Source organism: Prunus persica, chromosome G3 (genome assembly GCF_000346465.2).
Source record: "Prunus persica cultivar Lovell chromosome G3, Prunus_persica_NCBIv2, whole genome shotgun sequence".
Taxonomy (NCBI): Eukaryota; Viridiplantae; Streptophyta; class Magnoliopsida; order Rosales; family Rosaceae; genus Prunus; species Prunus persica.
In genome coordinates, this window is record NC_034011.1 from 26,588,961 (window position 1) to 26,616,240 (window position 27,280).

Consider the following 27,280-nt stretch of genomic DNA (forward strand, 5'->3'; position numbering starts at 1 on the left):
TTTAAATCTAGGTTAAAACAGATGTCGGCCCTTGGATAACTGCTATACACGATATTTTGCGATTTCAGCCGTCCGATCTGACCTTAGCGGTTATGCTAATGACAAACTCATTAGTGTGTGATTAATTAGGACAAATAACAATTTACACTTTATAATTTACCACAGAAACAAAATATATAAACCCTCAGTCCAGCTCTGTTGCTCTCTTCCTCAACCGGCGGCGTACTTACTGGCCGGAAACAGTAAGTTCCTAGCTTAGGGTTCTTTTTTAAGCCATTTTGTTTAGACAATCTGATCACAGAGAAGAGTACATAACTTTTTTGAGAAGAAGATAACCAAATCGCTCAAGGTAAGCTTTCCCCCTTTTTTATTTTTACTTTTTCAATTTTGCTATAGAATTATGGAACACCACCGGAATTGGATTTTGTCAATTTTGCGTATAAATATTGGTGATTTGATTTGAGCAAATAACGTGTCTTTAAGATGAGCCAATGTCAAGCCAAGTTTACAATTATCAAAAGCGTCAGTGTCTGCCTATAAGTTTTTTGGTGAATTCTTTCTTCTTCTTCTTTTTTTTTTTTTTTTTTTTTTTTTTCCAGTTTTTTGGTGAAGTAAGGGATATGACCCATACTTCTTATCTCACATTTGGCAAGGCTTTGTAAGAATTCTTAACTCTTGATCTTCATACATTTTTATTTACTTGTTTCCTGGAGATACTTCGCTGTGTCAGTTTGGATTGCTGAGAAAAATGAGGAAAAGGAAGAGGATTCAAACATAAAATTAGTGTCCTTTTGGTTCGTTGAGTTTTTAAGCCAAAAAGATTTCGTTTTTTTTGCGGTGGATTTTTATGTCCTGAAATTCAAAACTTCTGCATTTTCTCAAAAATAAATAAAAAAGATGGTATGTTTCAGAAATGGTCGAGATTGATTTAAGTATAGAGTGCATTTGCTTCTCTAGGAATTTTGGAGCAGGAGCAGTGCGAAGGTCATTGAACTTTCAATTAAACTTTCCCCACAAGTTTTTTATCAGGAGGATTCGGATGGAAAATAGTAATCACAACTGTAGCCTAAGAGGTGGCAAGGAGGATTCAAGAGGTGCCTTGGTTGTTCTGGAAGGCTTGGATCGTTGTGGCAAGACTACGCAGTCTACTAGACTAGTTGCAAACTTGGAGAGGTTAGGGCATTCAGCTGAATTGTGGCGGTTTCCTGACAGAACGACAAGTGTTGGGCAAATGATATCTTCTTATCTTTCCAACAAATCCCAACTGGATGATCATACAATCCATCTACTCTTTAGTGCCAACCGTTGGGAGAAGAGGTTTGTTGTGTTATTCTTTGCAATATGATATACTCTGTTTCTGAGCTTTTCCATAATAGGACAGATATTGCACTTGTTCTGATTGTTGTTTTAGTTTTTAACTTACGTCATGGGAATGCAATGATTGAGTTGTGTAAAAATCTGGTTTGAGTTGAGAAACCAATGCAGCATAGTGATCAATAAAATATGTTAATTAAATCATAAGCACATATGTAAGCAGTGAAGGTAACTTCAGTTTTATGGCTAGTGAGGAAACAAGTGATTGATATTTTTGTTTCTGTAGGCTTCTAGTCTGTATGGGCATCCAAAACAATTGTTTTACAGGTCCTGGTGCTGGTTTACATCAGATTTGACAATAACCTCATGTATTCCACAGTTATATTTCTGAGCTCCCTGAATGAGACCGATATATGGTTGCAGGACGTTATTTCAACAACGCATACTTTAGAAAAGATAAATTTTGAGGTGTTTCCATGTTATGTTTAGCTTACAAGTTAAACTGAACCATCTAAACCATCTAATGATTAAGTGCAGAGTACAAATATAAAGCTCGGTATCATGTTTGCTTAGGTTTTCATCATGTGGCATGGTTCTCTTAGGCAGTGCTTTATAAAAGATGGGGAATAACTTATGAGGGGGGAAAATCCAAGTCCCTTGTTGTATGGCATAATCATTGGCTTGTTAATTTGTTGAATCCCTATTTTGATTACTATAAGAGTGTGTGCACTTCAATGTTTCCTGAAATCATTTCTTGGATGAAGAATGAGGTGGTCACAAATCAGTGTACTAAATCTGTAATGTTTATGCAGATCATTGATGGAAAGCAAATTGAAAAGTGGAATCACCCTTGTTGTTGACCGTTATTCTTATTCGGGGGTGGCCTTTTCATCTGCCAAAGGACTTGATATTGAATGGTGTAAGGTGGTGAAATGCTGCTTTTTTTTTTTTTTTTTACCCCTAATGATGTTTATCTTCTCTATCTGATGGAATTTAAAAACAACGAAGTATTCTTTTCCAGGCTCCAGAGATTGGGTTATTGGCTCCAGATCTTGTAGTGTACCTTGACATACCACCTGAAGTAAGTAGTCATTCTAATGTTTGCAGTGAGGGAAGAAAAACACGAAGACTTAACCCATATTTTGCAATTTTGGATGTTGGAGTGTTAATTTTCTGTGTAATTATATATCTAATTTTGAACATGGTTAAGGACTTAATTTCCTCTTTTATTGCTTGTTACTTATATGGTCCGAAATATCTTCCGCGACATAATTTTTCACAGTTAATAGCATATATGTTCTGACATATCCTCAAAAGAAATTTCCTAGATAAGCATCAATTTTGCAGAGTTAATGGCATCTCGAAATAAAGAACCAATATATATTGTTGGCCCCTTATGACTAACTGCTGATATTTTAAGGTGCTTATGCCATGCCGATATATATTGTTTATGAAAAGGATCACATGGGCCTTAGTATTGTGAGGATTTTGAAAATTATACGGAAGTAGTAATCTTTTCCCCTATTGAACTGAAATTATAATTGTCAGAAAGCTGCTGAAAGAGGAGGCTACGGAGGTGAGAGATATGAGCAGCTTGAGTTTCAAAAGAAGGTTGGCCAAAACTATCAGGTCCTCCGTGGTCCCACTTGGAAGGTAGTTTATTGATCCATTCTTAAATTGCATTGCAATAAAGAATCCCAATATTTGCTTCTGATTGTGATGCTATCTTGAGCGTGTCATCCTGGATGCAATTTTGAACGAGTTTTAAATTGGTGTTGGAATATTGAATCTATTTTCCTGTAGTGGCAGTTAAAGAATAAATTGAATGGTTGTTCATAAAAGATAAAAAGAAAAAGAATAAACTGACCGGTAAATGAAGTCACCTCACACAAAGAGAATGATGCCAAATCCAATTTCTTTGCCTGATGTCAAATTTTCTTCTGCTTCCCAACAAATGCTAATTCGAAATCTGTTCCTTATATGTAACATCCACACTGGCTGGACTGCCATTATCTGATGATTACACATTTTATGTTGAAATGATGCTGCAAGTTGGTATTCATTTTATAGTAACCAAATTCAGGCTTATCGCAGTAGCAGTTGAAACTTTAATCATGAAACAACTCAGCCTGCTAGATTGTCAAAAAAATTTGGTTTGCATTGAAGCATATTATTCTTGGGTGAGTTGAGTTATGTGGATATCGTGAAGAGATAAAATTTATTTTGGCCTGATGCAGATCATAGATGCTTGTTCGCCCATGGAGGACATTGAGGAACAGTTGCAAAATATGGCATTGGATTGTGTAAAAACATGCCAAGAAGGGAAACCGCTCTCATGTCGCTGGTCCTGTTAAATTTCTGTTCTCTTGATCGGGGGAGACGCATGTATCCTTCCAGGGTCCAATGCCCTCTCTCTTCCTAGTGAGCTAGCTATGCAGATTGCAGGGCTTACTGACCGAGTAGTGAACGGAGTTGCCCTGTTCTGTTTCGAGTATTTCATCTCTGATTGTAACTTCATACATCTTTGCATTTCAAAAGTAGGTTTGCTTATCTTATTAATGTATCATCACACTTTGCTTTTTACTGAAATAGATGAGATTGCAAATTTGCTTGAATGAATTTGATTGTAACCATGGCAGTCTCTAGTGAACAAACTTACAATTTTTGTGGTCATGAGGGTTGACGCTCATAAACTAGTAACCAAAAACATAAAAGAAATATCCTTTGGTTTTGGGGCTCTTGTTGCTCCCCCATTTCATAAAATAAATAAATAAAACATAAAAGAAATAAACTGCGGCGCTGGTAAGCTCTTATACACCCGTAGTTGCTGCTCCATAGATTCGGGCTTAATTGAGATTATAATATTATAACCTTAGGGTTTAGATAGCTACAGCTTTGGAGGCATCTATTCTACTTTCTACTCAGTGGTTAGGCGGCCAGCTATACACATGTATATGCATGGGCATGGCCACTTAATTGACGAAGCAAAGGAAAGAGTAATTTGACTCATCTCCATCCAATCATCTTATGCCAGCCTCTGATATTAAGATATCTTAATTTGATGCAAAGTTCAAAAGCAATCAACCTAGTTGATCAAGTAGATATTGTATGAGAATTTGAAGCCTCGTGAAATTAAGCAGGTTTCACGAATACTGGGTGAAGATTATTAATGATTACGAGAGTCAAAAGTTGTTAGCAGTTCCCGATAATTCTAAATTATAATGCCTTGTTATTGTTGTCAACACCATCGACAATAAAATATTATATAAAGTTTTCCCATAAGGAAAGTGACCTTCAAGTTTATGATGTGATCGTGAATATATATGAAGAAAAGCCAATGATTGCAGAAAGACTTACTTGTAATGGGGATAGAACTAGTTTGCTATCTGCAACTAATAACACAATGACACGTGAAAAAATTATCTCACTTATTATTGCGTTATTGACCGAGAATAGAGAATAGCAGCTATTCCTATTGCATGAAAGTCTTTCTCCAATAATTAGGCCACGATAAGCTTTAGATGTAGATATATATATCTGATGCTGATGCTGATGCTGATGGAAACAATTAATGGCAGAAACTTGATGAAGACAAAATGGAGAAGTATTGATTTCTGATGAAGACGTGCGTTACTGGATTAAAAAAGAAAAGAAAAAACATAAAACATACCAGGTTTGAAACACTAGATGGTGTTCTAACAGAGGTTTTTACATAGCTTCATGCATGTCTCCCCTCTTAGCTTCATAACGCATGTTGCAGCCCTTTTGCGGTTGCTAAATCTGTTTAGATTTCTTCCAAAGCACTCCATTTCCATTATATATACCTTTTCATCGGTTGCTAATTAACAATTTAATAATCTGATACTGCTTACGTACCAATATACACTTTCAAGACTCTATTTGCAATTATTCTTCAGATCCTCATCAGAAGTTGGCCGCCTCACAAATTAAGATCAAACCCTGTTACGTACCAACAAAACTTAAATATTAACATATATATCAAAATAAGGAAAGAAAACAATAATCTGCCTATATATTCAAAACAAAGTTAATCAAACTCATCCTGCTCCCTGCCCCCAAAAATATCAGGAAGAAAATCATCTGTGGTTGGTTAGGAGGTTTCGGGAAATAATATCCTATCATGATGAGTTTTCTATTGCCACTCAAGCTCTGGATTAAAAGAAGAATAACACAAAATCCGCACAGTTTTTGCCAACGGGGTCTAGGTTAGTGAAAAGAGCATCAACTTGAATATCAAAGGTCTCAAGTTCAAGCCTCTATGACATCCTAGTAGTGTGTGTATGAGAGAGAAACCCACCTCTCTTTATAATTTATAATATTACTTGTACTAAAAATAAATAAAAAATAACACAGAAGATAGGATTTTATAATTCAAATGCAAAGTTTAATTAAATATTAGATGCTAAGCACAATAGGTATTGTTGGTAGTCCAGCCTCTATATACTATAACATTATAACTTTTTTTTATTCTAGTCAATTGAATGTGTTTAATTGTTGAAATCTTTCAATTTTCAATTTTTTTATGTTCAACTCTATATATTCCTCTATCCGTAGAGTACATTGAATGTACAGATATGACTATAACAGAGTTCATGATCTTGTTGAAATCCGAACAGAAAAAAAAAAAATTATAATTTTTGAGCAATCCCTAATTAAATCCTAAGTAAATATATATCTAAGTTTGATTGAGACATCGATCAAGTATTATGTACGTCTGTATACTGTATAATTCCAGCTGGTTCCACAAAGCTGAAACATGTATGACCTTTTTCTTTCTGACCAATTAATTCATCTGAACATAGCATGCATGCATGTAACTTAAAGTGAATGAAAGGACTATAATGTGCTCAGATAAAAGTAAAAGAGAAGTTCAATATGTAATTATATATTTTGCAATAATACACATGCAAAACTCTATTATTTTCTTAAGATTATAGTTCATTTGGGAATTCAAACGTAAATTCTTCATTTCTCAAATAAAAAAGAGTTGTATTCTGGCAAAACAAAATAAGAAAAAGAAAATAGTTCCTCATAAATAATATGTAAGAAGAAACTAGATGAAGCCGATGCTAGTATGCTTTTTCTTTTCTTTTTTTAATAGAAATTTTAGGATCACATTCATAATTCAGCTATAACAAAGTCACTATTCACACATGACCGATACAAACTAGTCACAAAAGGCCATTACAACAATGAAGCGGTCTAATATCAAAATTAAGCCAATGCCAGTATCCTAGCTGTCATATATTTATTAATTGACCTACCCATATGAACACATTGTATGTATTAATGTTGATATTTAAGCATTAATGTTTAATTTGCTATAAACATGTCATCTAGATGGATAGTTTATAATTATCCTCTAATTTTATCTTACCTGTGGCAAGAACACAACAGAAAAAAGAAGAAGGCGGCATTAGTACTAATTAATATTAATGTGGTTTATGCTAATTAATACAATAAATTAATATTCATAATATTAATACATGTTATCTTCAAATTAAATGTACTTGTCACTTTTTTTTAATAAATATTATTGAGACCTACCCCATTAGAGTGATCGATGCACATGGAACCACTGTACACCCAGCAAGCATCACTCATTCACTCACTATACACATCTTGTTTTGTTTTGTTTTTTATTTTTCTGTTTGTTAATCTAGCTAATTAAAAGAAAATGACTGATTAATATCTTGCGAATTTGTCCTACCTACCCACGAATCAAGTTTTGCCATGCTTATAATCCGTGTTTATCCTAAAAGCAAGTATTGATTCCATTCTCTACGTATACAACTCTAATTGGTGAAGTTGATCACTGCACCCAACTCATACAAATGTGTGTTCTATACATATATATATATATATAATGAATATATTTACCTGAGATCTGTTATTCTTGGGGTTCAATCTTCCACTCCATCTACTTATCTATAAAACTAAATGATCGACAACTCAACGGCCCAAAGTGAGGGCAGCCTTAACGTCCAGCCTCCATGCAAATCCTCCACCGTCCATTCTCCACAAATCACAAGGCACCATTCGAGAGTACTTCTCCTTACCCACCATGTATTGCAGCTTTACTTGGCATGTGAACGCCCAATGCGTGTACGGCAACTTCTCTTTTATCGCCAACCACACCGCTATCTCCGATGTGTAATTCCCTTGGCTCACCATCCTCTTAAACGCCCCGTTCAGCCACTGAACCCTATTCTCGCCGTCCGATATAAACCCCGGACACGTGTCTCCCTCCAGATTCCTCATCCTATCTGCGTCCGTACATCTCCCAACCCCAGACGTCCCTTGCACATTCATGCAAGTGCCTGCCACGCACTCCACTGTCACCCAAGACTTCACCATCATCTGCTGCAACTGCATCCCCACCGTCGGATCTGAACAACCACCACCCATGTAACTGCTCAACCACATGGGGAGGCCCTGATCTTCCCCTATGGGAGGATTCTTATTATTATTACTGACCGTATGATCTAAATCGTACCAAGATCCGCCGTCCGTTGAGTGGTCGGTAACAGTACTCTCAGGCAAGAGCTGCAGGGTCCTCACCACGCCATTAGGAGGAGCTGCAAGGTCGTCTTTTGTAATTTCTTGTTCCTTTTTCTTTCTTCTAGTATACCCACTATTGTTCTGAACCCTAACGTATTTTCTCTTCTTTCTTCCACTTGTCAAAACTGAGTTCTTGTTTCCTGTCGGAGCTGTGGCTCCGGTATCCACCGGTTTCGGTGCGATCGGCCGAAATCTGAGCATGGTCCGAGTCGTAGTAACTGACTTATCTACCTCCCCACCAGCGCATCTTAGCATCTGCCACCCATCTCCGCCCTCCATATCTACGCCTCCTCCGATCTTCAACAAATAGCCACCTCTCTCTCTATCTCTTTCTTTCCTTCTCTCTCGTCGGAGTGGGAGCTCAAAATGAAGAGATAATTATATTAGTAGCGGCGGCTGTTGTAGTCGCCAGTGAGGTGAGGGGGCGTGGAGAAAACAAACACACCACCTGAGTTGCTAGGGCTACCCTACACCCTCCAAAGCAACAACGATGGGATTTGATTGGTTAAATCTTTTGGGGTGTGGGGCCCACTGGAAAAGTAGGAACCCCGGATGTAATTGAGATAGGGTCCCACATCTGATCCAATGAGAAGGCATAAGGTGTCAGGCACTGCCGAAAGGAAAGGTACACGTGGGGCTACCTCGAGCTTAGCGTAGTAATGTTGGCCTTTGGGGAGGTTCGAGAAATCTTATACGTGGTGGTTTTTCATTCGCAAAGAACATCAAAATTCGGTTTCCCAAATACAACCTCTTAAAGCTTACACGCGAGACGACCTGCGTGAGACGCACTCTCGGATGGAAGAGCCCTCACACATCACATATACTACAAAGCAAGGGCAACACGTGAGAGGTATGCGAGTGCAATAGATTAAGTTGTTGCTTTATGATGAGGACGCGTGGATGGTCGGATGGCCAAGTGAATCTTTGGGCAAGATATTTGACGTCATACGAGAAAAGCGACAGTTTTATGTTTATTTTATTTTTTCCATATTAGGAATGAAAATTTTTCTATTATTGGATAACCTTTACTGAGCTTCTGCCACGTGCAATATGCTTCTGTTACAACCATAAAAGACCGACAAAATAGTTCTACTTTTGTCGTGTTAAAAATTTACCAATTTGACGTTTCCCAGTGGCTTAACTTTACCCCTCAGTTCCGAATTGTAATTAAGTTTACTATTTATATGAATGATTGAGTCTAGAGTATTATTTAATTATTGGGGCATATAAACTCATATGTTTTTCTTTATTTAATTATTTATATGTTTTTCTTTTTCTAATACGTAATTAATTCTAAGTTTGCAAGAGGAGGAGAAGAATTGGTTTTGATTTAGTTAGTAAAAGTTTGGAGATGCCTATGTTGAGCGATTGAGCGAGGGAGGGCATTACTTTTACTTTATAAGTTGTTTGTACCATTTTAATAATGAGAATAGGACATAACGTGTAGCAAGGAGAAAAAAAGAGAAGAGGACAGAACGTGAAGATCAATAAAATAAAATAAAATAACAGCTTTTGGATGTTAACTATCTCATTGGTTGGGTATTAGGGTTTTTATTTATTTTTAATTAGAGTAAATTGAGTTTTTATTTTAGAATGATGTATCAACTTTTAAATCTCTGAAATTATATTTTAATAAGACTTCATATAGAGAAAGGAAAAAAAAAAAAAAAAAGTAGATCATGACTGAGAAAATTAGCTAAAAGAATTCAGGTCCCTTAATAATAAAGCAGGGCTTTTAACTTCCTGTCGTATTTTGTCAAGTTTGAACCACAGGGGTTGGGGGTCTAGAAGATAATTTCGCAAAATAAGAAAATGTATGATACATTATACATTTTTAGCAAAGAATTAGAATACGGACAATCAAATCAAATCAAATCGGAGTTTCCTTCAACCCGTCTGGCCGCGTGGCTTAATTTGATAGCAACCCCACCTTGTCCTTTTATTTTTTTTTCTGTGTATTATTGTTTCCTCCTATTTCTTTCCCTTAATTTTTTTTTTAAAATAATAATAATAAAAGGCCAAAAAGAAAAATCAAGTAATAAAGGTCATTTCTCCTCCTAATTATCCCATATATATATATATATTTTAAAGCTTACTAAATTACTAAATTATCTCATATATAAATACCTTAATTCGTACAGTTTGCGGTTTCTTCTGCAACCTCTGTCTCTTACTTACATGTGTATAGCTATACGAATACTAGTCAAAAGCTTTAAAGAAGCAAGAATTAATAATATAATAATAATTATTATTATTATACCTGATTTATATCAGCAGTTGTTGAAGCTCCCTTAAAGTCCCAAACTAAGCGCAGCCTTGATGTCCAGCCTCCAAGCCAACCCACACTCCATCCTCCACACATCACACGGCACCATTTTTGAGCACTTCTCCTTCTGCCACGTGTAGTACTGCACCCTCACCCTGCACGTGAATCCCGGGTACGCATACGGCGGTAGATTCGCCTTCGTCACCAGCCACACTATAACCTCCGCCGCCTCCGCCTGCTGCTCCTCACACTGGCTCACCACCATCCTCTTGTAGGCCTGGTTCACCCACTTCACCCTGTTTGAACCGTCTGATATAAACCCCGGACACGTGTCCTTCTCTAATATCCTCATTTTCTCCACGTCCGTACAACCTAACCCTCGTACGTCCATGCACGTGTCTGTCACGCTTTCCACCGTCACCCACGACTCCAAGGCCATCACCCGAGGCACCACGGCCGTCCGATCTGGCCCCGCCGAAACATACTTCTTCCCGACGGACCTGCTCATCTTAGGGTCGTTCAGGGTCATCCACGTTGGTAGGTCCCGGTTATCCCGGATTTTCGCAACCGTAGGATCTATACTACACCAAGATCCAGTACCTGGAAAACCTTGAAAGTCTGTTTTTTCCGGCATCAGCTGAAGAGTGACGATGGCCGAGTCCAAGGAGACTTTCGGCGTCTCTTCTTCCGCTGAAGAGCTAGTGTTAATTAATCTCCTGCCGCTGCCGCTATTATTATTAATCTTCCCAACCCTAATGTACTTCCTCTTCACTCTCTTGCTGGTCAAATGTGGGCTCTTTTTGTCCGGCGAAATCGGACCGGAAGAAGACCCTACGGCCGCTGGTTTTGGAGCGATCGGCCGGAATCTGAGCATCATCCGGTTGATTATCGTCTTATCTTGCGCAAGACTCTCGCCGCCTGCCACGTGCCAACCATCTCCAGCGTCCATCCACCCTCTTGGCAAGATCTTCCTCTCCTTGCCCTTGGCTTGGATGCCTGATCTCTGTCTGTCTGTCTGTCTGTCTCCCTTTCTCTCTCTTTCACTCTCTCTTTCTCTCTCTATCTCTCTCTCTAGTCTCCGGGAGCTGAAGCGATAATCATAGCAGGAGCGTGGTGGCTGGGTGAGGAACCACCACGTGTCTAGGGCACCACTCCAACAGTGCTGAGAACCCATTGGCTGATTCGTCTGACGCGGGGCCCACCTAAAGTTGGCGTATCCTGGAGGAGTAATTGAGTTCTGTGTTTTGGGGGCCCACGTGTTGGCCAACCAAGTATGGGAGGGTGTGAAGCACTCTTGAAAAAGGAAAGGAGGGACACGTGGAGTTTTGTTAAGGAGAAAGTATCATTTTCTCTCCTACTCAAGTGGAAATGGGTTTCTACTTTCTATTAAGAAAGGTTCGAGAATATGCACACGTGTTTCCACGAGATTAGACAAAACAAGTAAGATCGGCTTTCAAAGAGGGTTGGGGAATGGAATGTAGGTGCCACGGTGGCCCTGCAGCGCGTCAACTGCAGCCCAGGATATTGGTTAAACAGTGCGACTTGATTGCAGGAGTGGTCGGGGTGGACCACAGACCTTTTCCTTCAATCCATGAACATATCGACGCGTGGATGGTTTGAGACGATGGCATTGTCAGCCAAATTATTTTAAATATCTTATTAACGCCACATCTTAGTTTTTATTGGCCTAAGTGAACCGTCAAATGTTTCTACTTCTACTTATTATATTGACCACTCACGAATAATTTTACTTCCAGGTGTTAAAAGCTCTTGACGTAGTGGTGCATCCTTTGTAAATATTATTAGAATAATGAGCAAATCTTTAGAGGGTCTTTTGACGTTAACTGTTCTACATGTTATCTAGTGGTACATTACTTGTCAATATTAGAAGAAATCTCAAATCCGAATCGAAGAGTTACTCTTGATAAAAAAGAAAATGACAGTGTTAGCGAATGAGATTCATAATTGTGATGAGGGTTATGAGTCAGCGTCAATTGCAGGATTTCTTTTATAAACAAAAGTGAACACTGAATCCATAATCTGGCCCTTATCTAATATCTAAGTTTTGTTGATGAGCTGATTGGAGTATATGGCGAGTAAGGGCCTGACAAGAGTTGGGCTGCACTATAAAGTAGAGAGCCCATAACAGGACGTTTTCATCAAAACTCGCAGATTCATTCTATTCTATTGTTGTTACTTGGTTCTTCCAATATATCGGACGCAACATCACTCCGTCATAACAGTGACCCAAGCTAGACTCTCAAAACTACTCCAAAATAGCTAGTAGTGGTTGGTTGGCAGAACGAGGGTGGGATGAACTGTAAGCCCAAACATCACTCTACGAGTCTTGATTTACGTGCAAGTTGTGCGACGGCTCATGCGACTAGACTAGAGTCTGATAACATAGATGTTTCACCCCATTGCCAATGCCATCGTAGATTCGTAGAAACCAAGTAACTAACAAACTAGTTATACATTTTGAAGACGATAATCCAAAAAGGAGAAATATAATTTGGCACTTGAAGAAAATTAACAAAATTCACATGCCCAAGAAAATAAATAAATATTCCATATGTATGAGGAAGCTTATTATATCTCTTAAAATGACACTCTCAAGGGTCACTCCATCACCAATTACTGATTTCAACCAATTTGACATGCCAAGAAAACCTTGATTACAATGTGAAAAAAATTATTTCCAAAATAGGTGGTCCTCCCAGAAGCAAAACAGTGAAACAAACCAACGTAAGGCTAGTTCACAACATCAAGAACCAGCTTGCGGGACTTGAGAACTGACCACTTCAATCGCCGGTAGTAAGCTGCTTGAAGTAGCGCAAGAGAGAGAACAAAAATCCATTTGAATCCCATCTGCATTTTTAGGACACACGTCATGTTAGAACTAAAGTAACTTCACCATTGTCAATCAGGGAAAAACGGCTTAAATGCAAGCATACCAATTTTCTCTCTTCCATTTCTGGTTCCGCGGCCCATGTCAAGAACGACACAACATCTTTCCCCATCTGCAACATAATATTATGGAATCGTTTGAGCAACCCTTTAAATATAACACACCCCTCACGTAATATATGCATATACTTATATCGTAAACCAACCTGAGCCTCAGTTGCAGGAGTACCATCTTCGTACTCAACAGCACCATCGTTAAGCATTTTAGGCATAGCAATAGCTCCCCCAGGGAAGTAAGGGTTATAGTGCAGACCCTCACGGATCTACAAAACCAGATAATAAAGTTTCAGGTTATAGGAATTACAGCACATCGCCTCCATTGGACAGAACCATAAACTATGTGGACACCAGACATAATTTTTCGTTGAATGGAACTAAACTCCGAGATGAGGTTCACCTTTCAAAATTTCAAATATCATTTAGTTATAACATTGATTAATACAATTACCAGAGAAGCAACAAATCGACAGTACAGGGACTGCAGGGCCTACAAGCTTATTAAATGGTGTTTCCATTTAGTCACACTCCAATTGATAAGAAATTATTTGTGTTCATGTCCCCAATAAAAGCTGTTGGATGAATTCAAAAGGCAAAGTTATGCAGTACAAAAGCACAAATACCATCATATGAAAGGTATTTGCAGCTTTTGGCCAATCTCAGTTCACACAGCATTCATAAAAGCTAAATAAACATTTTGTGGAAATCATATAAAATCAGGATAGTACAAATTCATATAAAAATGTAAACCTTCATATCCACATTTGTTTTCTTTTTCAGAATAAAACCAAGAATAGAAATTACCGAAACACCAGCTGGAGGATCATGGTAACCAGTGAGAAGGGCAAATACATAATTCTGACCATTGTGACGAGCCTGAAAGGACATGGGTGAGATATTTCCAGGGTACATAAAAAATATAAATTATAGAGAATTCATCAACAGAAGATTGAAAGTACCTTTGTAATAAGACTTAAATCTGGAGGATATGCCCCGCCATTAGCAAACCTAGCAGCCTGCTCATTTGCATATGGCTGCGGGAATCGATCACTAAGTTTACCAGGGCGAGTAAACATCTCACCCTCATCATTAGGACCATCAACTACCTCAATCTCAGCTGCCATAGCCTTTGTCTCCTCTTCTGTATATGCAACTCCCACCAAATCACGGTAAGATATTAAAGACATGGAATGGCAGGATGCACAGACTTGTGTGTAAACCTGATGACCGCGACGAATCCTGCTCAAGTAGAATGGAACTTAAATCATCAAGCAACGATATCAAGATATAGCATTTCAGATACCAAATAAAAACAGCATTATTGCTTTAGGGCACTAGAGTATGGTTGAAAAGCTGAAGGCTGAAGATATACACCCAAATATTTAGTACAAACTAACTAAGCTCAATACACTAAAAAAATTTGATTCCTTTGAGCTCAGTGGCATACTGTGAAACAACTTGTATTCAAATAAATAATTGAACACACACACACACACACACGTGTTATGGATTCTGTTTGAACTCACGAAGCATGATCGTATGAGCTAAGGATTCCCTGGTGAGGCCAGGGGTAGTTTGGGCACTCTAATCCATGTTCGGCCTCATCAGCAGATGCTACAGTTGCAAAACTTAGGAGTCCGGAAACACCTGCTCCAAGGAGAGCAAGTGCTCTGAGGGACCTTACCCCAGCAGACCCAGCATCGTCTTTCTTATGTAATAGGGAAGACAAAAATGGAGGGGCCTGCAATTGGTAATATACAACAACCATTATTATGTTAATTTAGAACAAAACTTTATGAAAGTTCCACCAAGGAAAAAGTAAAGAGACTCAAGTTGGTATCAAATCAATCTTCTAAGTTCTCGAGTGTAGAATATCAACATAAATGATCGTTTTCCTTCTCTTTAAAAAATGTGAATGGCACTTACTCTAAGAAGCATACATAACTGAAAGTTGTACTAACATTAGCCTATAATTTCTGGATATTATCATAAAGTTCCAATCAAGTAACGTAGACCACCAGGACTGGAACGGTGGAAACCCCAAGAGAAAAATAAAGATAAGTGGAGGGAAGAAGATTCTCACAGTAGATTGAGACTGAAGTTTCCTCCTCAATAACTGGTGGATCGCTCCTCCAGCCATTTCAGTCAATATTCCTGTCAAGTACCAAAAGCATAAAAATAAAAAATAAAATAAAAAAATTGAACAACTCATTGGTTAATAAAACCTCCAAAATGATTAATTTGTTCCTACCTATATACTGAAAAATGGAGGTAGACGGAGATAAAAAAGGTTTTATTCATTCAACTGCTTACACTAACCAAATAACGATAGCAACAAGTATAATTTTATAAACATTCGAAAACGCATTACTGTGATTGAAAACCATATGGGAAACAACCGCAAAATACATCATCCAAAAAGAATCAGCGGGCAAATAAAAAGGTCAGTCCTTCCTGCAAACCGTAAGCTTATCTTACTAATACTCCTAATCGGGTAACATTTCTTGATTGGAACAGTCAGAAAGTTAAAATTTTGATTGGCACAACAGATAGAAAAGCACAAATATATACAGATATGAACCCTAAGTCGAGAGGAGAGCATAGATCTGAGGAGGGTTGAGGGAATTAGAAAATGAGAGTAAAAGCGAGGGATAGAAGGAACTCACAGTGGGACAGCGATGGGCTCTGAGATTGAAAGGTCAAGGAGCTGCCGCAGCTCAGGGATCCAAACGAAGAAGAGGAAGAAGAGGAAGATGAAGCAGCTGAGGACCAAGGAATAGTTCGTTGTGCGCGAGACAAAATGGGGAACTACCCCTTTTACAGCACCTCTCTAATCTTTTTCGTTGAACCGTGATAGGTTCTGGGCTAATGGTGGGCTAAAGAGAGCCCACAGCTGGGACCCACCCGGGTTTCAGTTTTTGGGTTGGGCTTTCTCAATTCCACTTCCTCAGCTGAGGTTGATACCGAGCCACGCTTTCTGTTTTTTCGGCCATAGGCCTAGTTTTCTTTTGAGATAGGGTCCTTTTCGAATTCTAACACAAATTAATGCTTGAATGGTATATATGATATATTGCATAGATTAAGGGTTTGACTCAACTGTTTAGTCATTGTTCATTGTTTTTTTTTTTCTGACAAGAAGTCATTCTTATTCTGAAAATTTCATTCCATAAGCATTATTAATTCATTTATGCAGCTCTTCCGACCAACTAGATCCACACATAAGGGGGGCAGTGGGAGTTGTTTTATGTTATTAGGTTCGGTGTGGATTGTTTTCATTTCTTTTTATTGCAAGTGAGAGTTTAAATTGTTTTAAATAAATCTAATTTACGTAGAGGGGATTCGAATTTGAGTGCAAGGGTGCAAGTTCACCATCATGGCCTATTTATTGTTTCATTTGTTTCGATATAATGGAATAACTTCCTATTAGATAGGTTAACAGATAATCATATTCGAAAAAATAACAACACATGTGAATGTTGTCATAGATTTGCAAATACAATTAGTAATTTTAATTTGTTCTTATGGACTACAAAATTATAGATATACAAATAGAAAATAGATGTTTTCAACTAGGAATATCATTTAAAGAAATATTTTTTTGATATACTATTGGGGGTTAAAAAAGCATTAAAAATTTAACCTAAGTCAGGAAAATAAAAATATTTAAATAAATAATTAAATTAAATTAAATTCTAAAAAATAAATAACGCCCAGACCCGCCTAGGCGGATTTTTATTTATTTATTTTTCCTGATGATTCAATCCCCAAAGCTCCTGAACATAGCTTTGCCTACACGAAGAAAACTATCGAACGAGCTTTTGGCCGCAAGCTCCCGGAGAGTTTTGATAATTTTGAAGAGAAACCAGTAGCATCTAGAAGTATTGCTCAAGTGCATGAAGCTGGCCAACAGGTGAAGCCCATAGTAGTTGCCGTAAAGGTTAGGCATCCTGGTGTTTGTGAATCGATTAGGAGAGATTTTGTTACAATCAATCTGGTAGCAAAAATTTCAAACTTCATTCCTGCTTTAAAGTGGTGGAGATTGGATGAGAGTGTGCAGCACTTTGCAGTTTTTATCATGTCTCAAGTTGATCTTGCAAGGGAAGCTGCCAATTTGTGCATCCTGCTGTTTTGGTGGAAACTTATGAACAAGGGGAATGTGTCGATGATCTTGAAGGGGATGATCGGATTCAATCTGTGCTTGCTCACATTGTGACGCATGTTTGTACCATAACTGACCGAGCAACTAGCTAGGCTAGATCATTCGAGTGCCATGCTTTGAGAGGTCATCACCTTAGCCAAAGAAGCATCATCACAAATCACAACTCTAAGCAAAGCAAGAGGAGTCCCACATCGGAAAACTACAAGAGATGGAGACTCCCCCTCAACTATAAAAGAAGACTGCTCTTTCCTTAGAAGGGGATCCTGGCCTTGGACCTAGACCCTTAGGCCTTGGACTCTCTCTTCTGGATCCATCTCTGGGCTGGGCTTCTCACTTGTTATCTTTATATTTGGGTCTAATCCCCTTGTACAAATGTAAACAAACATTATCATAATGAGAACACCCTTCTCCGTGGACGTAGCCCATCATTCGGGTGAACCACGTATATCTTGTCTTTTATATGTTTATCGTTTGCCCAAATCCTCACACACTTGGTGAAGGTCCTCACCTTCATCCATCATCTATCACACCTCATCACTAAGTTGGACTCAATATTGGCCTAACCATTTTGAGCACAAACAACGCACGCACTTTTGAAGATGCTCCTGGACCTGGTAACATATATACACCTTTGATGTTGCTTGCAATGCATTTATGCTTTTGGACTATTTTGTTTGAATTGTGTTTAAATCTTTTAAGTATCTTGTTGTGTCTTAAAGTTTGTGAATTATACCAGTTGATATTCCTGAATGTGGTATGAATACATAACAAATCCAAAAAATATACATATAAAAAAAGCTACTATCTTTCTAATATCTTATCCCTACATGGTTGATTTTTTCTCTCTCTATTGTTCTATCTTCCACCATCTCCTCTCTAAAAATGGGCAAGTAATTCACCTTCAAAGGTTTTGCCTTATTAGTTTTTCCTTAATAGTTCTGGAGATCCGTTGCATTCATCTTGTTTGGGTGTTCCTTATTAAATAAGTTGCAAGTTTGATATTTGCCCTTTAAATTCCTCTTTATGCTAAGATTATGCAAAGAAAGAATTTCATATTAATTAGAATGCTTTTCAATCCAACTTCCTCTGGTAATACTTTCTTGTCTCAAAGCCTGAATTTTGTCATGCACAATTGAAATATGTATATATATATGTGTGTGTGTGTGTGTGTGTGTGTGTGTGTAGTATTCACTACTTTTTTTGTTTATTCATCACTGTGTGTGTTATGGTTGTATACAAAATGCAGTTCCTCAATGATATTATGAACTCAGGAAGCTTCTGTTACAAGTTTCCCTCCTTAATAATCTACATTATGTATTTGATTTTAGTCTAATCTTCTTCTTTTTACAGCAAGTGGAGGAGGCATTCGCTTTCTGGGGTACTCCAGAAGGTGATCTGGTCCATCCTGCTGAGTGTATGCAGCAGTTACTGGAGAAAGTTAGGCGTCATAGAGTCAATGTCGATGGCAATGTCTGTACAGTCATGGTAACCACTTTGGTTCTTGAGGTAATTTCTTTTTCCTTTATCTATTGCAGCCGAGGCATGTAAATTCTCTTATGAAATTCTGTAATCTTTGCAATATAGGCATGTGAAATTTATAAGCACAAAGACATTAAATTAAAGCACACGTAGATTATTAAGTTGTCTTTTCTTTATATGTTTTTCTGCTTTTTTCTGTTGGCCATATATCCTTTACTCCTTTCTCTTCTCTTTATAAATTTAATTTAATTGTCTCAGAAAAACAAATATGATAGTTTTTTGTATTATATAATAGGTTTACCATGAGTAGCAGAAATAGACAATAACTGATATCTTATACAAATCTGAGAGGCAATTTGCTCCAATTTATATTATCATTGGTGTGGTCATCAATAACTGATCTTATACAAATCTCATCACTGGTTATGTTTTGCAGGGATGGCAGCGGAAATTTGATCCCAGGTACAATGTGATGCAAACACTGCTTCTCAAAGCTGGCTGAGGGGCTAATGGCTCCATAAGAAGGTCTTGTCAGTGCTAATGCTATGATTACTAAACAATTTTGACAGTTATAAAATCCAAAATATACCAATCCCAAGAAGTGGACATGAACATTTAGATCTTTATTCATTTATTTATTTTTGTTTTGGAAATTGCAATACGTTTTGAAGGTTCAATCCTTCTGTATTTAGTTTGTTTAAAAAAAAACAATTCACATGTAAAAACAGTAGAGAGGTAAAAGACAGAAATAAAATGGAATTCTGTTCTTTTTTGGTAACCTTGATGTTCCTGAATCTTCCCGTTCTCCTCTATTCTAGATGCTTGCAAAGATAGGGTATATCATTTGTTGTTAGGCTATGTTCCTGCGTAATATGATGGCCCTTTTTGCATCTTTTGGGTCTTGGAAAAATGTCAGTAATCTGTTTGCTTATCTTTGGGTTTTCTTGGGCTGTAACAGGATCGATGGAGATTTAAATTTTCCTGATAACTATGCTCCATTTACGTATCTTGTTTAGGATATATTAGTGTACTTAATGTTTTTTTTTTTTGGTTCTGTAACTTGTTTCAATTTTTTTTCCACTTATGTTGTTTCAGATTTCATGAAGGCTTGCTTTCCAGTGAGCAAGGTGTCTACATTGCAGAGTCTATCGCTGCTAAGAACATGAAACAAGCGAAGAGCCGTTTTCGGATGCCACAGTACCAATCGGTTTCTCTTTTATTCATTTTGGACTAATTGTTTTAGAGACTTATTCTTCAATTTTTTTTTGGCTGTTGCATTTGTTTTTGTTCCCAGGACCATGGTGGTTCTAATCGTTCTGCAAAAATAGAGCCAGCCAATGGTTGTACAGGTGAAAGGGAAACTGAGAAGTCTGCAAAGAAACTTGGTGAGTTATTGTTGCATCTGTTTTTCCAACGGAAATTTCTTTTTATTTTTTACTTTATGAATCTATTAGTAGCATTACAATCATTTTGATGTGGTAGATAAAGGAAGGACTGCAAAAGAGGAGGCATCCAAACGTGAGAAGGTCCGAGAAATACACAAAAATCTACCTTCCATGCTTTAATCACCTGACGAAATGGTCGCGGCTGTATTATTTAATAATTATATTTAAATAGTACAGCACAGCGGCTATACTCATTAAATATTATATTTATATAGTACAGCCGCGCAGCTATACCTTTTTAAATATAATATTTAACAGTATCGCGGAGCAGCTATACTTTTTAAATAGAATATAACCGTATAGCCGGCCGGCAATACCCATTAAATAGAAAATTTTCGCAGTAAAGCCGGTCGGCTATACACTTGAATAGAACATTGTAATAGTATAGCCGCTATACGCTGGAAATAGAACTTTTTTCTATTGGCCATATATCCTCTACTCCTTTCTCTTCTCTCTATAAATTAATTTTATTGACTATGCCCTGCTTTCATTATTTTATAGCTTCTACTTCTGTAAAAATGCTCCCTGATTTGCTTCAATTATATTTAATATTTCTTAGGATGTCTAGAAATAGAAACATATCCCTGGCATGAGGCTAGCATTCTTTCTTTACTGATAGGACCCATAAATTGCCTTCAGCAGGAAAGCTGAAAGGTGATCTACTTAAAAACAGCTGCAAACATGCAACAAGCTAGGCAGTATACACTTTCAGTAAGCATAAGCAAACATTCTGCACAGCCGCCTATCTCATGTTAATTACTTTAAAAACTAGACAAAACAACAACTATATAACAAAAGCTCATCCTAAGAACAACAAACACCACACACGCACACACAGCAAATATCAAATTCCAAGAGACTGAATAAGCAAACATACATGGTAAACAATGACCCAAAAAGCTGTCTAAGTGTGGCACCAGCACCAATAAAACCAAATAATCTTGAACCTGACTCATACAGAACAAGTCAAATAATCTTTCCCCCTGACGCGTTCCCTCTCAAGAAAGAAATAAAGAACAAATTTCATTCAAAATATTAGGTAGCTTGATTTATTTATTTACTTATGAAGAATTTAGCGAATCACGTTCTGCAGTTACGGAGCAGTTGATGCAAATGAGATAATGATTGATGCAAAAAGAGATGATTCCTCTTGCCCAGACCAGATTAATCTTATTAACTCATTGCTCTTCCGAGTGAGGTGCATGATCCCAAGCAAGCTTACTCACTTCCGGAACGGGAACGGGAACAGGAAGGTCCACGAGCCATGCATACGGGAGGAGGGCTCTTTTGTCTGTCTTTCGTTTTCCTTGTCTAACCCTAAGTCTAACCCGAGTTGTCTCCTCTCACTCGCTCAGACATAACCCGCGACCTATCTTCTTCTTCAATCCTCATCTATATCTCTCTCACTCATAGCATCATCATCATCTCATTTTTCCGAGTCAGACCCGCCCAGACACGCCCAGGCCGCCTAGGCGGGCGCCCAACGCCTAGGTGCCGTCTAGGCCGATTTTTGGAACACTGACTGGTTAAATGAGCAGGCAGTCTGAAACAAAATGCCTTGATAACAATGTTGAAGCCATAGCTTAACATGTGAATCTAAAATCGTCAAAATAGGAGAAATACAAGAGCCACCATAGAAACTCTCTGGGCGGCCGCCTAGGCCAAATTTTCAAACATGGCTGGTTAAATGAGCAAGCACTTTGAAACAAAATGCCTTGATAACAATATTGAAGCCATAGCTTAACATTTGAATCCAAAATCATCAAAACAAGAGAAATAAAAGAGCCACCATAAAAACCCTCTGGTCAGCCGCCTAGCGACTAGGCGCCGCCTAAGCCGATTTTTAAAACACTGGCTGGTTAAATGAGCAGGCACTCTGAAACAAAATGGCTTGGTAATAATGTTGGAGCCATAGCTTAACATGTTTGGTCAACAATGTCCTTCCGCCTAGGCCGATTTTTCGAACACTGCCTGAATTACATCAATACTTTAACAGTTTATTAGCCATACCTACTTATGCTGTGTTTCTGAGACAGCACACAGCATGGTGATCAATGGCAGAAAGACTACCCTCTTTAGCCAACCTGGGAGACTTTTGAAGCTTCTCTCTTTTATGGCGGCGCCATGCTGTTTGCAAAACACAAGCTGCCTTTGGTTCCCATTGCTGCAAATCAAAGTTGTTACTGGCGGAACTATTAAGGCGCAAGGAGGTGCAGCCCTCGCCGGAAAATCTCTTGCAGCTGCAACTGAGGCGCTGTTCTTGTGAAGACGATGACCACTGTGCCCTGGTTTTCTTTTTGATAATTCCAAATGAAACGACGCCTGTTTTGAATTTGGGGAATGAAATCCTTTTAATGAAACGGTGTGTTTTGTGACTTGAAAACATTTTATTTTAATCTTATTAATGAAATCCTTTTAATGAATTCTTATTATATCCCCATGAATTCAAGCCCAAATTGGACTTGCTGAGTTGATATCCCCGTGACATTTGATTCAAAGCATGGTTAGTTTTGTGATTGTATCAAAATTTATATATGGCATTACTTTCTTTAGTTGATATTGCCGGATTAGTTTTTTTACTTCTTTTTTGTTGTTGCCAACTTCTTTAGTTTAATAATATGTTATTAAGTAATATCTTAGTCTTTTTTTAATTACTTTGATTAGTAATATTATGAACCTATGCCGGCCAACATTCATTAGGAGAAGTCTCATCTGGAAAATGTTTGCCAGCGTAGGTCTTTGCCGACAAAATCATTCATCGGGAGATGTTTATTTTATTTTATTTGAAATTAGTTTCTTTACTTTTTTTTTCCAACTATTTTTGTTTAATATATGTAATTAAGTAAGATCTTACCATTTTTTAATTACTTTAATTAATAATTATATTGTAATTATTATTATTTAGTTAATATTTAAATATTTTAATGATTTCATAAATTACTTAAATATTCGAATATATTTAAGGGCAAATATGACACTATAAATCTATATTTTTACTACACATAAATCCATATTTTTGTTGTTGGTGATGTATTTAAAGAATATAGCAGCACGGCTATACACTATAAATATTCTATTTTAAAGGTCTAGCCGCCTTATCTGCTTTTGTATGTTGGCCATATATCCTTTACGCCTGTCCCTTCTCTTTATAAATTTAATTTAATTATCTCAGAAAAACGAATGCGATAGTTTTTTGTATCATAATAGGTTTACCATGAGTAGCCGAATTGATATCTTTTATGGGAGCTTTAGTAATATACCCAAAATATGTGCTGAAATTATAAAAAAACCCCACATGAAATGCACTTTAGAAACATACCCAAAACCTATTTACTAAATAAGAAATGAGTGTTGAAGTTCCTATAAATTACATTTCTACCATTGATTAACTTAAAACAAGCCCAACACAAAAAACTCAAAAAGAAACCAAAACAAGCCCAGCCCAAATTTCAAAAAAAAAAAAACCTGAACTAAAAAAAAAAAAAAAATCACGAAAATCAAGGAGCTGTCCTTACGACCCTTCTCCACCGAATCTTCATACACTGTTAATACCATATGATAGAAGTACATTGTTAATACCATTTCATAGAAGTACACTGTTAATACCATTTCATAGAAGTACACTGTTAATACCATGTCATAGAAGTACATTGTTAATACCATTTTATAGAAATACATTGTTAATACCATTTCATACAAAAAATTAAATTTAAAAAAAAAACTAAAAAAGCCCAGCAAGACATCCAATATCTTTTGCAGAAACCACCTCCAATTGTCCATAGTTTCACCACAAACAATCGCAAAGGCAAAAGAAAATACCTCTACAAAAAGAAAAAAAAGTACATTGTTAATACAATGTCATAGAAGTACACTGTTAATACTATGTCATAGAAGATGTTGTGAGTACTAAATTCTCCACAAGCTCTGATTACCACCCAATAAAACAACATCCACACTTACGTAGTCAAAGGAAAACATTCCCACGAACAAAAAGAAGAAGAAAAAATTGAACTCTTGGATTGATTTACTGTGAAACATTCCCAAGTGCCACCTAACTCCCTAGCGCCTACCTCTAACGTTTAGAGTGAACTCGCGGTGGTGTTCTCCCACCTAGCGCCTAGGTCGATTTTTCAGAGTTTCTTCTTCTTCTGGGGGGGAGATAAGAAAACATGTAAAAAGGGCATGAAAGATGAAGAAAAATTAATAAAACAAAAAATTATTTTTAATTTTACTCAACAATTATTTGTTATTAATTTGTCCTTACCAGCCCTTAAATGTCATATGAATCATCGAATTTTTGACTGACATTGGCCTAATGCATGAAAGCACTTGTGATAATAAGAGAAGAACAGAATTGTTTCTGTTCTTAATATGGAGGAGACATAAAGCAATGGTAGAACTAAGCTGATGGGTGTTGAGTTTTCTGCATATTTTTAACATAAAGCCAACTCACAACAACTAACACTTGCAAGAGTGAATCAGAACAATACAATTAGATCACTCTCCACAAGTCAACAATTATCATGGCATCTACTGTCCACACACAGAGAGAGAGAGAGAGAGAGAGAGAGAGAGAGAGTGGTAACACTCTCGTATATACATCTGATGTACTATGTATGAGCCCTAATCATACCAAGAGTGTGTTATATTGAATCTAGAAAGAATGGCTTCAATGGAAAAACACAACAGTTGGCCAGACTTACAATAAAAAGGGAGTGAAGTGAAGACAAGTGAAAGAGAATGGGGCATCAAGCTAACAACACCCTTCTTGACATGGAGTCTCTCATCTTGCATTTCATGAGAGAGAAAATTATAGACAGAGAGCAAATAGATGCAATGCAGCCACACCATGCACCTTGCAAATCAATAATGAAGTGAAAATGGAGATTGGGAGTTTTGAACTCTATAGCAACTGACAATATTACCAACCTAAGTCTGTGGAAAATACAAGATACATATACATGACAATCCTGCTTTATATGCGAACTAAATGTATAATTTTAAAGTATAAAATTCCAACTTTTGGTTCAATTTTAAAATAGGTTTTAACTACTTACATTACTTCATATGCATGAGAAGTTCACTTTCAGATCTTACATACAAAACAAGACAGTTGCATTGTGTTACCAGCATATCACAAAAAATAAAGCCAACCATTTTAAAATTCATCGTACAAACCAACACGACACATGGAGTCTCGACGAACAGAACGCATTGCAAATATCATATCATCAGCACATTGTTTCTCAAAATAAACAGAAGCAACTTTACGTACAAGGTTATCAAGATAACAAAGCTTGCACATAGAAATGACCATGAAACTGATGAAAGCAGTAAAACAAGCGGGTTGGGTGGCTGCTTACATATTCCTTTGTGTCATGCTTTGTTAGTACCAAGGCCATACCAGAAAACTCATTGGTATTAACTAATAACCACTTCACTACCATAAAGGTGGTAAACACTTTCAAAATATATAGACATTGAGTGCATGAACAAACTCATCAAATTCAAAGACACCATTTTCTTTTCATCAAAGAGATCAAAAACCTAGAAAAGAAAAATCCAGTTCGTGTAAATAGGTGCAGGGAATTATATATATCCTAGTCAATTAGTTCAAGATGTTGGTATGAAGCATATACCCTGTCCAGGAAAAGATTTTCACCATAGGGAGTTCTGAATAGTGCTAGTTGAAACTCTTCCTACAACATAATCATCATCCAAATAATTACTACAATGCATGAAACTAGAAAGAAACAACACATTTCTTCATAATTGAATTTGAATGATTCAAAGAAATTTGGCTAACCTTATGAATCGATCTGTCATCGATAATTGAACAACTCAACTTTTTAAACAGCTCATACAATACCTCCAGCTCATTAACAGTAATTGCATCATGATTTCATGCAAGTAAACAGCCCAAACAGCATTCAAAATTCTCATTAACTAATCATTTTTTCTTCTTCTTCTTTTTTTTTTTTCAAAATTCCCAAAGCAAAAGGAAATAATTCACAATTCGAAGTTCTGCATATATATAGTTTTCTTAATCTTCTGAATATTTTAAATAAATAAATTCATACATACGATTTCATCGGTGATGATAGACATATCGCCGAAAACGAAACAGCGTTTGGTTGGGGGGGGGGGGGGACGGCCGTTAAAGCAACCGGTCACAACAAAAATCAACACCTCTATGATCGCTACAAACAGTATAAATGCCGTGCAGATCCACTTGCCCAATGATAAAGAACTCGATCTTTGCTCAACCCCCTGCTTAATTAATCGAAAAATCAAAAATTAAGCATAAACAAGAGGAAATGAAATTCGCACATTTTAATTTTTACCGAGAAATCCATTGTCGTCTGCAACAACTCATTAGATCGAGGCTACTACTTCTAGCACTGTGTTGCTTTGTGCTTTTCAATGAAATGTGTTTGCATTTGCACCAGAGAGAGAGAGAGAGAGAAACAACCGATGAGTAATAATCCAATTTTGAGTTTTTTGTATGAATTTCTCACTAAAGGGTAAATCAGGAAATCTATTAAAAAAAAATCAGCTGGCAATAGTAGGGTGTGTTTATAAAGTCTGTTTAATGTAAGGTAGGGTGTGTTTATGAAGTCAATTTCATGTAGGGTATTTCTATGATTCTATAGCTAGAAATGGGTTTCTTTATAGTTATTCTATATTATCGTTGGTGTGGTCATCAATAACTGATTTTAAATATAAATTATAAACGTACAGCCGCACGGCTATACTTTCTAGTTAGAGTCGAATATTTTAAAAGTACAGCCGCGCGGCTCTACTCTTTAAATATATTCGAATGAACACGAAGCTTGCACTCGCAGTGGACGGAACTTTCTCTCGCAGTCACTGCTTCGTCCTCCGGGTTCGGCGCCGAAAAAAGACCCAACCCGCCTAGGCGCCCGCCTAGCTACTACCTACCCGCCTAGCCACCGCCTAGCCCCCTAGCCACCGCCTAGCCACAGCCTAGCCGCCTAGGCCGACTTTTCAAATACTGCGATTGACTGAAAGTCTGAAACCCGAAATTGAAAAAATTTAGCTGCAAATTTG

At 37.3% G+C, this 27,280-nt stretch overlaps 4 protein-coding genes across 6 annotated transcripts; 1 reads left to right on the top strand and 3 right to left on the bottom strand.

Moving 5' to 3' along the window:
- LOC18782196 (thymidylate kinase) lies at nucleotides 151-3,952 on the top strand. 3 transcript variants are annotated; one of them, XM_020558874.1, is made up of 6 exons: nucleotides 151-349; nucleotides 958-1,317; nucleotides 2,127-2,238; nucleotides 2,336-2,395; nucleotides 2,863-2,967; nucleotides 3,552-3,952. In XM_020558874.1, exons 2-6 carry the CDS (start codon nucleotides 1,040-1,042, stop codon nucleotides 3,666-3,668), a joined length of 672 nt encoding a protein of 223 aa, XP_020414463.1. In that variant the 5' UTR covers nucleotides 151-349; nucleotides 958-1,039; the 3' UTR covers nucleotides 3,669-3,952. The 3 variants fall into 3 exon arrangements, with proteins under 3 accessions (XP_020414463.1, XP_020414465.1, XP_020414464.1); XM_020558876.1 differs by having other exon boundaries at nucleotides 1,030-1,317; XM_020558875.1 differs by lacking the exon at nucleotides 151-349 and having other exon boundaries at nucleotides 939-1,317.
- LOC18781817 lies at nucleotides 4,569-12,025 on the bottom strand. Its single transcript, XM_020558872.1, has 2 exons — nucleotides 10,157-12,025; nucleotides 4,569-5,274 (listed from the first exon to the last, which is right to left on the bottom strand). The coding sequence occupies exon 1, from the start codon at nucleotides 11,334-11,336 to the stop codon at nucleotides 10,188-10,190; it is 1,149 nt and encodes a 382-aa protein (XP_020414461.1). The 5' UTR covers nucleotides 11,337-12,025; the 3' UTR covers nucleotides 4,569-5,274; nucleotides 10,157-10,187.
- LOC18782577 lies at nucleotides 7,288-8,175 on the bottom strand. The gene has a single exon (XM_007215038.2). The coding sequence runs from the start codon at nucleotides 8,173-8,175 to the stop codon at nucleotides 7,288-7,290; it is 888 nt and encodes a 295-aa protein (XP_007215100.2).
- Nucleotides 12,654-15,969, bottom strand: LOC18782452 (cytochrome c1-2, heme protein, mitochondrial). The gene is made up of 8 exons (XM_007215668.2): nucleotides 15,793-15,969; nucleotides 15,210-15,280; nucleotides 14,653-14,867; nucleotides 14,086-14,365; nucleotides 13,931-14,002; nucleotides 13,276-13,392; nucleotides 13,117-13,182; nucleotides 12,654-13,030 (listed from the first exon to the last, which is right to left on the bottom strand). The coding sequence occupies exons 2-8, from the start codon at nucleotides 15,264-15,266 to the stop codon at nucleotides 12,914-12,916; spliced, it is 924 nt and encodes a 307-aa protein (XP_007215730.1). The 5' UTR covers nucleotides 15,267-15,280; nucleotides 15,793-15,969; the 3' UTR covers nucleotides 12,654-12,913.